This window comes from Pimephales promelas, chromosome 5, assembly GCF_988280905.1.
Source record: "Pimephales promelas chromosome 5, fPimPro1.hap1.1, whole genome shotgun sequence".
Lineage (NCBI taxonomy): Eukaryota > Metazoa > Chordata > Actinopteri > Cypriniformes > Leuciscidae > Pimephales > Pimephales promelas.
In genome coordinates, this window is record NC_142773.1 from 32877072 (window position 1) to 32890973 (window position 13902).

The 13902-nt window shown below is 44.1% G+C and overlaps 2 protein-coding genes across 2 annotated transcripts in view; one reads left to right on the top strand and one right to left on the bottom strand.

Moving 5' to 3' along the window:
• Window positions 1–2935: 2935 nt before the first annotated feature.
• Window positions 2936–13902, bottom strand: part of fam110b (family with sequence similarity 110 member B) — a 47461-nt gene continuing 36494 nt past the window's right edge. Inside the window, exon 3 of the mRNA XM_039677744.2 lies at window positions 2936–5430. Within this exon, the coding sequence (XP_039533678.1) occupies window positions 3910–5103 (1194 nt within the window). The 5' untranslated portion in view covers window positions 5104–5430 and the 3' untranslated portion in view covers window positions 2936–3909. The remainder of the gene's footprint in view (window positions 5431–13902) is intronic.
• LOC148981474 (uncharacterized) lies at window positions 8454–10526 on the top strand. The gene is made up of 2 exons (XM_089131706.1): window positions 8454–8967; window positions 9010–10526. The coding sequence occupies exons 1-2, from the start codon at window positions 8454–8456 to the stop codon at window positions 10089–10091; spliced, it is 1596 nt and encodes a 531-aa protein (XP_088987832.1). The 3' UTR covers window positions 10092–10526.

The window sequence follows — 13902 nt, forward strand, 5'->3', positions numbered from 1 at the left end:
GAGACACTACAGAAAGGGCATTCATCAATGCCTCTTTTGTCAGGCATGCAAAATGGAAATTAATGAAGGCGTTCATGAGAGGGTCTGATGTTATTTGTGTAACTTCAGGAAACAAAATGGAAAATTAAATTCACCTCCTTATTGTTGCCTGGGGTGCCATGTTGTTTCAAACCAGGTCCTCACAGGAAAAAGCAAGGCTTTTATACCGCCACGGCTCGACAGTCTTGTGCTTTCCTTACATGAACAGATAACCCCTCCCATTTGTCATTTGATCAACTGAAAAATAATCTTAATGTCATGCAAAGCCAGAGGGAGGATTTGCTAATCCTACATTTCTTGGGGTAATGGGAGTAGGGGAGGGGGTGTGCATTGTGTAAATATTGTTTAACAGGCACTCAAATGCTATTACAAATAATTTATAATTACCCCAAAAACACACTCAATTTCAGAACAGCAAGAGTTGGCAGCCATTTTGTGGCTTGAATAACAGACACGCCTCACTCTGGTTACTAAAATCAACAAGATAACAAGATAATTCAAGGTTATGCTGTTCAAGATAACAGTATAACCTAAGAAATGACACTTTAAGTGTATTTTAATGCAGCGCTATGTGGTTGCAAGGGCGTTACTATGTTTTTTGTTGTTTTTTTTGTGGAAAATGATAACCTTTCAGTGATCAGTTCTTAAAGTTTTCACTGTCAACATAATAATAATCTAAATAACCTTTTCCAGTAAAATAAATATTTTGTGCATTGGAAAGGTGGTGTTAATGGTCCATAAAGAACCTTTCACTTTGAGTGTGTATTCGGGTCATTAAGTGACTCAGGCACTGTATGCTTTCAAGAATAAAGACACAAACACCTTTCCTTAAGGCACACAGTTAAGGTATCATTTATGTCTGCACTTTACATGTGCACCAAAGTTGAATAAGTATATGCCCCTTTCACACAGAGATTCCAGTATATACACGGACAAAGTGACCCGGCATTTGTCCCGGGATTGTTTGATTTCGGTTCATTCAGACTGCCAGTGATTTGCCGGGATCTGTGAGTGTCCGGAAAGACACATGACGTCAGGATGAGACGTGTAACGTACGCGTCGAGAACATGTACACGCGCATTCCGTTCCACAAAGCTGGTGAACGATCTCAGCTTCAGCGCGGATAGTGAGGAGCCCCTGGTCTCTGCTTTGTTCCAGTTTGCAGACATTTGTGCGTCCTTTCTTTGTTGATGACGAACACAAACTTTCTTCTAAAGCAACACAGTCGCGCGATGGTGCGAGCGTCATCACTATGACACACCCCTTACGGCATCGGTCCTGGCTTCAGTAGCACCTCAATGCAGAACATGAGATCCACGGGGAGGAGTCGGATCACGATCCAAGGGGTGGAGATGGGTAAGATTAGGGTTGGGTTTAGGGATTAGGGGTGGGTTTAGGGATCAGGGGGCGGAGTTGGTTAGGTTTAGGTGTATGTAAGGTGGGAGGAGTTGGATCTGGATCCGACTCCTCCCCATGGATTTCATGTTCCGCAGTGAGGACCATCTCCCTGGCTTTTGTCAGTTCACAGCGCACGTTCCTCTGGGACTGATTCCGGCAATGTTACTAGGTTCCCAACCCAGCGTCGATGCCGGTATCAATCCCGGGTCGTGTTTGCGTTCACACAGAAGGCGTTCTGGCAATTTCCCGGGATCAATGCGCTGTGTGAAAGGGGCTATATGAGAAATAGTTGTACTGAGACCTGCCTTGGCAATCACCACAAAGACCAGTTCAGTGCTTTCGATTGCATCAAGTCTTTTTTTGTAAACTGCAGAGAAAAGTGGGTGAAAAAAACATTAGGTTTCATGTAAGTGTTCCAGCTTGTGACCCATGGATCCCTTGAGCTTGTTTATGAGTTAGGTGCTCCAGGGACTGAGGGGGCCTCTAGTGCAGCGGTCTGGACTTTCTAAACATTTGTGATGAATTAGATCATTTCCTCTTGCCCTGAGAAAGCAAGCAGCACAAATGACTAAATTAAAGGCACCTACCCTCCTGCAGACAGCCATGCTCTGCAAAGAGACAAGGGCTACAATGAGAGAGCAAAAATAGGGTTGTGAGAACACAAGACTTGACAGCTGTATTCTCAGGGTCAGCAATGGGAGGACCACATGATTGGCCTTTGTTATTTTTCTACTATCTAGCCAATGTGTGAGCTGGTTTAAACAGTATTCTATCTAGAGCCCCTTTCACACAGAGATTCCAGAAAATACACGGATAATGTGACCCAGCATTTGTCCCGGGATTGTTTGATTTCGGTTCATTCACACTACAAGGGATTTGCCGGGATCTGTGAATGCGTTCACACACAACCCGTAAAAATCCCGGGAAGACGCATGACGTCAGGATGAGACGTATAACGGACGCGTCGAAAACATGTACACGCGCATACCGTTCCACAAAGCTGGTGAACGATCTCAGCTTCAGTACGGAATCGGATAGTGAGGAGCTCCTGGTCTACGCTTCGCTCCAGTTTGCAGGTATTTGTTCGTCCTTTCTTTGTTGATGATGAACACAAACTTTCTTCTAAGAGCAACAGAGTCGCGCGATGGCACGAGCGTCATCACTATGAAACACCCTTTACGGCATTGGTCCTGGCTTTTGTTCACACAGCGCGCATTCCGGGACTGATTACGGCAATGTTACTAGGTCCCCAACCCGGGATCAATCCCAGAAGCAATCCCAGGTCGTGTTTGCGTTCACACAGAAGGCGTTCTGGCAATTTCCCGGCAATTTCCTGGGATCAACTCGCTGTGTGAAAGGGGCTTAAGGGATAGATAGTTAAAAAAAAAGAATGAAGAAACATTTTGAAGAATGTTTATGCTTCACTTCAAGAAAAATATCACATACATGCATCGAATATATATACTGTACATGACAGAGAAATACAGAGTTTGATGACAAAAGTTGGCAAAATCAGCCATTTATTGAAATGAAAAAGAACTAAATGTGAACAAACATTTTCATGACATTTTTAAGTAACAGCTCAAACTTCAATATACCGAACATATATCTCATTGCAACAACAGTGTCATACAGATTTGTTCATGGACAAAGTCTCACACAGCCTCGCAATGCAAGCCCAAAGGGGGAACAAACAGACCAGGAGCTACGGAGGAACATAGGAGACTCGTCATCACACAATGCTTTTCAGACAACTCTGAAAATGATACACATATTCCTACAGCATTTACACCTTTCAAAACAATAGTACCACAAAAATAAAACAAATTATGGATGACAGACAAAGAGAAAATAAAACCACATGAAGCTGAATGGTGTCATGAGACTGCTGGAACAATATGACCAGTGCAAGGCTGACCAAGACAAGTCGGGCGGGGGAGATCTCGAGAATAGACTAAAACATGCTTCTGCTGCGCCTATTCACAGAGGTTTATATACATACAGCTCATATCCATCATAAGAACAGGTTAAAAAAAGTGACAGAGAGAGAGAGAGGATCAAAAGAAGTCTAAACACACTGCAGCTCTGCATTCATACCAATATGGCTTCCTGGCTCAGTGCACCCAAGTGAAATAAGAAGCACCTGAAAAGTGCTGGCATCGAGACGTTTAATAGGCAGAAAGAAAAAAGGAAATATGAGTTGTTCTCAGCACAGAGATGGCATTGACACAACCATCTTTAAAGAGGTTCCTACATGAGCTGCATTACCTCGAGGCCGCAAAGAGGCTGAGTGTCTAAGGAGTCATGCAGATTCAGAAGACAGCGAACACTGAATGCAAAAAAGCGACTAAAAAGAGCCGTCAACTCAAAAGGCTTCGCTATTTAATCTTTAGAGATTTCAAAGACAGTGCATGGATTGCAAAAATAAGCAGGTACCAAGTCCAGATTGGGTCGGTGAGGTCTGCTCCCTCTCTAGACATGGGAGACTTTCTGAGACTCCCGCGCCTGCTTGATGCTGTAGAGCCACTTAATGACCCGGGCATTCCGTTCAACGGCAGAAATTCCATAGGGAACGCGCTCCCCGGCATCGTCTTCTTCGTCGGTCAGGTCGTCGTTGCTGTGCCGTGACTGCTCACAGTCCGAGCTGATCATGCTGGCACTACGGAAGTTGAGCGACACAATGTCAGAGTTCGCTCGGGCAAAGCTTTCCACACCTACGCTCTCCAGCTCCTCGGGATCCAGCCCACAATAGTTGAAGAAGCGCTCCACGTCTGCGCCGGCCCGAGCGTAGCGGTCGCTCAGGTCTGATTTGGAGCGGTGGAGAGAGGGCCTGCGGGCCACAGAATTGCCCAACTCCAACTCTGTAGCAGTGCTGGCCAGTGTCTCTCTTTCAGGGGAGCAGGGTGCATTGTCACAAGCAGCCAAGGCCTTAGCGCTAGGCTTGGGCGGCAGTGGTGGTGCGGAAGAGCTGCTGCTACGGGCCGCTCTCAGTGGCTTGCCATTGCACATGCGGCGAATGTCTGAGGAGCTGTGGGAGGCATGCAGCGTCGAGCGCTCACCGACGGCCTCGCACGACCTTTCCTCCAGCAGCCTGCGACTCAGGTTCAAGTTGCCGCCCTGTGGACTGTGTCGACCTTGCGTGGAAGACGGTACCTTGAGCGAGTCGGTAAAAGAACGACATCCAGGTTCCGTCAGCTCGGATGAGCGATGCGGCGCCCAGCTGCGTGCGCCCACTTTGTAAGACGTCCCCTTGGCAGGCCCCTCGGATGAGGAGGAGCTGTTCAAGATGTTCTTCAGGATCTCCAGGTTGAGATTCTCCCGTTTGGTGGTGGTTGCGCAGGTGTCCGACTTGGCATTGTTGTTGGAGGACTTCGAGCCAGATCCCACACCACCATTCCTCTTGACAGGAGCTGGGCAGACAGGGGGCTTGGCCAGTACCTGTGGCTTGATGGGTTCCTGCTTAGCGTTTATGACCTCCTGGCTCTTTACGTACTTGGCCTTGTCGGCCTCGAGACGCTCCACAGCACTCAACCGCTTCGGGTTTTGCTCAGTCTGGCGTCGGAAGTAGTCGGGCCCCTTGTTGAGGATGCGGAGTGGGACGGCAGACGCAAAGGCCCCACCCTGGACGGCGGGCTTGCTATCTGCCTGCAGCGTCTCGGTGGGCATCTCTGCTGGTCTCTCGGCGGCCGCCGTGGTGGATTCCGCAGTGGACTCTCGTCAAGGGGCAGCCTGGAGGCACACACATCAAGCCAGATGACCGGACTATTAATCCCGTCTCCACTGGCTGTCAGCAGTGAGGCCTCATATTCACAGCTCATTAATTATCTCCCGCTTCCTCCACGCAGCCAGGCCCCGCAAAACGGAAAAAGAGAGCACTCAGCTTCAGTCAGTGTCAGCACAACCTGTCAGACTCTGCCAGCTGGGAGGGAGCACCAGATGATTGTGGGGAAAAGCCTTGTCGCTGCTCATTTGTTCCTGGCCAAGGCTGAGGACCTGAAACACACAAGGACCAACCATGTTAAAGGAGCAGGTGACATCACATTCCTAGCAACAACAGGAAGAGCTGCGACTCTGCTATGCTGTTGGCTGATAATGTAAGCACGAGAAAACAACTAACAGAAACACATGTACACCTAAATATCAGTGTATCAGACACATTTGGGTGGTGGTGGGTGTGTATGAGAAGTTTTTGAATATTTATTAGCACTAGTGTACCGTGCTTCCTTGTGTATAACCGCAATGTTTATCCTTATATATGTTACCATCGTTCATCTGTGTAATCAACCAATAAAGCAAAAGAGATTTTGATAAGCCATCTTTCTTATAGATTGCTTATAATTATTTCATAACAAAACTATATGAATATATTCTCATAAGTCAAAAGAGGCAAATTATTCTCATAAAACTGCAAAGAATCAATGATTCAGCAATGTAAGTGTGAGTGCGCATGTTTTCTTTTTGCAGACAGAGAACTATAGACGTATGATCAGGATTCGTGTTCCTGCCAAAACCCTGAGGCTGTTTGCAGGGGGACAAGAAAAAAAAATACATTGAAGAGAGGAAGAAACACAAAATGGTGGAAAACTTTCCTGGTCTCATAAATAAAAGTAATTACAGAGGTTCTTCGACAACAATAGTTCTGGAAACTGCTATGACAAAGCAGTTTATGGCACAACAGTCTGAAACAATCTTCTGATTCAATCTAAGGGCTGCAGAGATTTTTTTTTTTTTAAAAAAAACTAAAAAACATAAGCATAGCCATTACTGAGACGGCAAGTGAGTTTGAGCTTTTTTGAGCTCAGGCCTATTTTATTTTAAGCCTTCGTATGCCTAGGGTTTTTAGCTCAATAGGTTTATGCTGTCTTGCTTATATAGCGTCACACTTATTTAAATAGCATATCTGTACCACTTTGTAGTGTAGAAAATGGAGTGTTTGTTATGCAGTCAATGTATTTTTACCATTACAAGGTCAAGTTAACTTCAAACCTGTGTAAAGCATTGTCTTACAATGGCACCCATATTAGAGTTACTACAAACAGTCCTTAATTTTTGTGCATCCTGACCTCAGGCATACAAATCCACTGATTACAAGCTCACAAGGGATTTTATTGTTGTATAACAATCAGCTTTGCAGAAATATCATATAATTTAATTACAAAAACTCCCATTAGCAAGTGAACCTCACTGGACCCAAAAGCCCATTTTTTTCCACCCAAGCACTTAAAACCTCCCCAGGGTCATTTATGGGTTAGATAAAGTTTTTGCGAAGTCTTAGAAAAGTCAGAGGAGGAATTATTGGAGAAAACAGAATAAGATGGCCTTTTAAAAGGACCATTTAAACTCCTTCATCTGTGGCATGCTGTCAGCTTACACAGAAAATCATTTTGAAAAACACGCTTATGTACTTAATGGAAGTCTGAGGCAAAGATTTCTACATATATTGTGCTTTTTGTAAGCGTTTAGAAGTACACACTTATTTTCAGTGGCAATTGACAACATGTCACAGATGTTCTTAATAAAGCTCATCAAAATGTTTCTGGTCAAAAACACACACATACAAAACAACTTCTACTAGTAATTAGAAGTGAATGATGTACCAGCCAGAGTCAAAACATAAAAGCACTGGTCTGGAGTAACACTATCTAGACTAATTTTGCCATTTGCGGGACATTGGTGAGACAAAAACAACCTTAAACAGCAAACAACTTTGCAGTCACTTTATTGATGATTTAGCAAGACATAATATGAGCAGACTGTGATGAAAACTGTATTCTTTAATAACGCTATCTACAATGACTGTTTATATGTTTCAGGAAGGGGTCAATGATTATAAACCTAAACCGCATGGGGAATGGGCCTTTCTCTTCAAACATAATTACAGAACAAAGAGGAGACTAAAACACAGGTCACATAGAGAGTAATAATTGCAACGATCTCCCCAAACGCCCCCGCAAAGAAAAAAAAAACCCCAGTCGCCTTTAATCCTCTGTGTTGAGTGCTGTAGCCCCCTCCCCCAAAACAGAGTAAGCCCAGCTGTGGGACTCCAGCCAAAAGCCATCTCACATCATTCCATCTCCCTCCAAAGCCCTTCTGAATTATCAGAGCCAAAGACAATCCCCACGGCTTTCTCAATGCACCCGCTCACCCTTATCGCCCATGTAAGAATAACACTTTACCTCACCGCACCATCCCCGTGAGTTGGCCTGCTGAAATGAAACAGCAATTTGTAAAACGGATATTAGAATGACTTGCTACACGATCAGTAATACATGCAGGCCTCCCTGCATGAGATCCTACACCCTTATCAGAAACAAAACATGTGTGTACTACAGTAAATATTCTTTTTTGCTCTTAAAAGACCATAATGAACTCTGTGACTTTAGTGGTAAACTTTGCAGTAAGATTCGATTAGTAAACGTCAGTTAATGCATTAGGCATTATTAATAAACAAATAAGCAATATGTTACAGCATTTATTAATCCAGTTTAGTGTGAATTATATATATCTGTCATGATTCTGCCTTCTTGTCTTTGATTTTCTCTAGTCGTGAGGCAGGATCATGACAGAATCATGTTTTGTGTGCAAGCGCATGGCCTGTTTGGGCCATGTGCTTGTGTTGTCTCGTTAACTTACCCCGCCCCCTTGTTATCCTAGTCTTGTGATTATTGTCTAGTCAGTTTCACCTGTCCTGGTCATTAGTGTTCCCCTTTATAATCCCCTTGTGTTTGCTGTCCTGTGTCGGTTCATTGTTTGAAACCTGCTGTGTAACCTGCCGTGAGATCTGTTTGTTGTTTTGTGAAGTTTGCAGTGAGTAATCCCTTGAGTTAACTGTTAATCCAGAGTCTGTTCGTGTCTTAGTATTGTTCCTGTCTTGACATCAGTTTAAGTCTAGTGTTTGTTACCCAGTCTTGTTTTGCCCCCTCGTGGGCTTTGTTTTACCCTTTTGTCTTGAATAAATCCTGTGTTGAGCAATCAGTCTGCTTTTGGGTTCATCTATCCTCCCACCTCATAACAGAATGAACCGACCACCAAGGAACCCAGCAGACAGTTTGTTCTCCCAGTTCCGGCCACAGCCGGAACAGTGGTGGTTGTCAGCTCCCACAGACGGAGAGAGAATCAACGGTCCTGTCCCACCCGAGGGTGAGTGGATCCTGAAGAATTGGGCCCGACTCTGGGATCATTTCTCCCAGGAGGATCCGCCGGCTTCCACCACCTTGTCACCACCTGCCAGGCTGCCAGTGATCCCGGAGGGTCACATTTTAGCTGTGGTTACGCAGGGGAACCAGGCTCACTCCACTTCGGCTCCCGACACATCAGCTGCACCCGCAAGTCTCCGTGGCAAGCGAGAGAGACGGCTGTCGTGGGAGTCTACTTCGGAGTCCTCTTCCACTGAGACCACACTTCCTGCCGTGCTTCCCCAACCGGTCACAAACCTGGCTATGTCCTCTGCTCCACGACCCAGGAAGAAGAAGAGGAAGAAGGGAGCCTCTTGTCCTCGGTCTCTGTCTCTCCCAGAGCCCGCTCCAGCAGGCGCCGTCCCAGAGCCCGCTCCACCAGAGCCCGCTCCAGCAGGCGCCGCCCCAGAGCCCGCTCCAGCAGGCGCCGCCCCAGAGCCCGCTCCAGCAAGCGTCGTCCCAGAGCTAGCAGCTGGTTGCCCGGTTACAGATTCTGCCTCTGTGAGAGCTGCGGCTGATCACGCTGCAGAAGCAGTCCTGCAAGCGGTGTCTGCTCGTAAGAGGATGCCAATCATTGTTGCTGCCGAGACTCTAGCAGACTACCTCGCCAAGCTTGTCAGGATCCTCGATGTGCCCGTCATGTCTTGTCCCGAGCCCACTGTGTCTGTAAGCGCTGTCCCTGAACCTGTGTCTGTAAGCGCTGTCCCTGAACCCGCTGCTGTAAGCGCTGTCCCTGAACCTGTGTCTTTAAGCGCTGTCCCTGAACCTGTGTCTGTAAGCACTGTCCCTGAACCCACTGCTGAAGACACCGTTCCCGAGCCTGCTGTCGGGAGCGCAGCACCCGCGCCAGCCGCCGGGAGCTTTGTCATAGAGAGTCCCCAGACTGCAGCTGAGAACACCACTCCCAGATCGGAGAGGTTGATCGTGGGATCAGAGTCACCTTCGGTGAGCTCGGTCCCAGTTTTCCCTCTTCGATCTCCTACCACATCCCCCGTCATGAGTCCTGCTTCGTCTCCATCGTTCGCTGTACCCCCTGTTGCTATCCCTGTTGTGACTTCCACTGTTCCCAAGACCTCGTGTGTTTCCCCGGTCAGTCCTGTCTGCGCTCAACGCCGGCCCCGGACTGTTTCCCCATTTGTCCCTGTCCCCACGGTCCCTGGACTTCCGTTTGTTTCCCCTGTCTCCCCTGTCATGGCTCAACCCCGGACTGTTTTTCCGTTGTCACACACCACTCCACCCAAGCCCGCTTGGACCTCTCGTCCTAAGCCCACTCCCTGTGGTCCCAGGACCCCTGTCCCGCCCACCCACCCTGGACAGTCGCTCAAAGACTCTGTGCTTCCTCCACCTCCTCTGCCTTGTATGTTGTTTTTGATGTTTCACCCCAATCCTGTCGTTGTGTATTTTTGTATGCCTTTGTTAGTTTTTGCTATGTACTGTTGGTTTGTGTCTTTGTCACAGTCTGTCATGTCCCGTGTTTAATGTCCCCTTGAGGAGCGTCTGGAAGCCGCTCCTTAAGGTGGGGGTTCTGTCATGATTCTGCCTTCTTGTCTTTGATTTTCTCTAGTCGTGAGGCAGGATCATGACAGAATCATGTTTTGTGTGCAAGCGCATGGCCTGTTTGGGCCATGTGCTTGTGTTGTCTCGTTAACTTACCCCGCCCCCTTGTTATCCTAGTCTTGTGATTATTGTCTAGTCAGTTTCACCTGTCCTGGTCATTAGTGTTCCCCTTTATAATCCCCTTGTGTTTGCTGTCCTGTGTCGGTTCATTGTTTGAAACCTGCTGTGTAACCTGCCGTGAGATCTGTTTGTTGTTTTGTGAAGTTTGCAGTGAGTAATCCCTTGAGTTAACTGTTAATCCAGAGTCTGTTCGTGTCTTAGTATTGTTCCTGTCTTGACATCAGTTTAAGTCTAGTGTTTGTTACCCAGTCTTGTTTTGCCCCCTCGTGGGCTTTGTTTTACCCTTTTGTCTTGAATAAATCCTGTGTTGAGCAATCAGTCTGCTTTTGGGTTCATCTATCCTCCCACCTCATAACAATATATATATATATATATATTTATTTATATATATATATATATATATATATATATATTTATATATATTTACATATTACAATACAATTCTCGATTCCAATTTTGATACCACAGGTAAAACTATTCACTAAAATAAATTTCAAACATTATAAATGCCAACTAAACGGCAATCAATAAAAAAAGAACAATTAATCAAACTACAATCAATAGCACAAATAAATAAATTTAACAGAACAAAAATACAAATGAAATATACAGTGCTTTTCAGGTTATTCAGGTAGGTCTAACAGTAGTTTATTAAGCTGCTGTCACTTTAAGGCTAATGCATGGATTCAATTTGTTACTGTTAGTATGCTGTTAGTTAAAATCTTGAGACGCAGGTCAGATGAACTAAAGAAAGTGCAAGGTAATAGTGATAAACAGTGTTGGGGGAAAGTTAATTTAATTTTAAAGGTAATGCATTATAATATTGACCCTGTATTGAAAAACTAATGTGAAAAGTAATGTGTTACTTTAGCGTTACTTTTTCTTACCTGGGCTGGGCTTGTTTGTTTGTTTGTTTGTTTGTTTTTTGTTAAAAACAAAAAAAAGTTATATTTTTGAAAAATGTTGAGGCCCTTTCAAACCATAAGTAAAACGACTAAGCCTCAGGCTGAAGGAAATGCATATTTACACCTGTACATTAGAGTACATTCAGCTGCTGCCATTCTGGATTAAAGAACAATAAGGTACAGGAGAATGAAGTTCAACACTCTTATTTCTAAATCTAATCTAAAGTAATTTGTGTTAATTATGGTTGAATTAGCTCATTGCATATGCATGCTTCATAGCAGCAATGAAACTGGTGTAATTTATATAGTTAATTATAAAAGTTTCGCATAAAATTCAGAGATTACATTTTACTGTTTTTATTCATTTTGAGGAATATTTAATGTTTTCATGGAAGTAAGATTAGTTGTTCACATTTGTTCACACTGTTACACAGCACATCCTCACATTATTTCTTTCTCTGTCAGTCAATAAATGTGAAAAAGTAACTTGCGTTAGCGTGTTGTAAATTGAAAAATAACTTTACTAGTTACTTGAAAAAGTAATCGGATTACGTAACTCAAGTTGTAATGAGTTACCCCTTAATATTGATCTTGTACTCAGGTGTAAACAATTTTTGTCTGATCAAAAAAAACTCTAGAATGAGAAAGAGGCAGGCAAACTGCTAATCATGGTTCACAGCTGTGGCAAACTAAAAGCTAAATTAAAAGCTAATAACAAAAAAAATCCATATACCGATGCAACCTAATAACCTATATAAACTTGCTGTGTAGGAAACAAGTCAGCACAGGGCAAGGATATGTCAGCACTCAGCAAAAGGACAGAAAACTGCTGGTTATTTCATGAGGTCTTTATGGTTTCTTACGTACAACTAGCATATCATAAAAGCACATCTGTATCAACGAGTCCGTTTCCCATGATAGGAATGTTCTCTCAGCTGTACCAGTGTTATACTCTATGACCACGCAAGCCACATCTCAGTGCGCCTCGGGTCATAAAAATCACAGAAATGCACAGAAAATAAGCCACATCAGCTGATCTGGCAAGGAAGCAACACCATTAAAACCATCTTTTGTCTGAGAGGCCAAACTTTTTTCTTTTAATTCCAGACACATGATGATCACACAAACAATTTTTACTCAGGCAGTTTAAAACCAAAAGAAAAGAAAACTGCTGCTTTAAGGCCACATGACTTCTTCAAACTACGATATAAAACATCCTGCTCAGATGTGCGTTACAGCACTAGTAGACTCACGATTCTGTTGCTTTTATCAACTCTGAGATGATATTAAGCACCAAATGTCCCGCTGGGTGTATTTGGTTACAAAATCATGTATAAAACAAAGAGAAGATTGAATTTCAGCAAAAATCCTTTTATTACATTTGCCTAAAGGCTCGTCCTCTAGTTACGTTTCTCAGAGAGAGAAGAACTACAGTATGATCTTGCTTCACAGCAAAACTGCTTTATTGAACCTGCTTTGGTTTTGTTATTAAATATTTCATATATATATATATATATATATATATATAAAGAACATCCAAAATTATTTGTTACCAGGGATCTGTCACTTCTGTCCAGTCTATTTTTATTGGTTTTGTGACAGAGCCATGTCACTCCTGTTTTGTCTTGACTGTGTGAACTGTGTGACTCTTTTTTTGTGAACCGGTCGAACCAGTACACTAAATCGGACTGTATCGTTCAAACAGTTTGCGTCTGATCTACCTGTTAATAAACTTACTCACTTTCAGACATGCCTGACAGTACCTCTGAATCGAAATAAACCAATATCCTGGAGTATATTTTACTCCAGTATCTCCATCAAATCACTGAACTGAGACATGTTGGTGCTGAGAGAAGTGATGTTCGCAATAGTTTCATAAGATTACACCGCAGCTGTGTACTGGAACTGTTGATGAACTGCTATATAAGCAACAGATTCTGGTTTCCATATGTTATCTACTCACACCAGCAGCAGCATGGGGCTGTGACATTAGAGCTGGTTGTGTGCTGTGAGCAGTGGGCTGGTCTAGTGACTCATGGAGCCAGCAGATGAGCCCCGGCCCTCAGGGGAGAGCAGCTCATTGGCTCTCCCCTCCTGTCAATCATCCAGACATGGGCCCACCGTCACAGCAGGTGTGTGCGTATGTGTGTGAATGTGGCAGAGCTCTAGTTACATAATTGTATCTTATAAAACGGATTGTTCCAATCCTTGATTCTGATTGGTCAATAGCTGTGCTTAATTCTTGATAAAACACCGCTATGACCGCTTGACTCAATGGTTCTGTTTATCACTGCGCAACACTGCAGGTCCTATGATGTTTTTATTTGAGCTTTCATGCATATGACACATTGGAACATTGTTGCTGTTCACGGTCAGGGACTATTTTTTTCTAGTGGAAGGAAGGCGTTTAGTCATTTTACCTCATGAAAGTTGACAAATACATTTTTTTTTTTTACTTTAATATTTTTATTGTGTGGTAACTGTTTTATAAAAGTATTAGCTTATTGCTTACATATATAGAATAGAAGACAACAAACCAGTCGCAGTGTCACAGTGTCTGTTCGACTGTGTAGAAGCTTGTTTACAATGGACACATGATAGCAAATTATCTAAATCCATTTTTCCATATGCTATGGTGGCTAAAACGGGACAAACATATCGTTGTCTGAGACAACAGAGGGTCTTGTTTAAACTCGACGCGTCCGCCT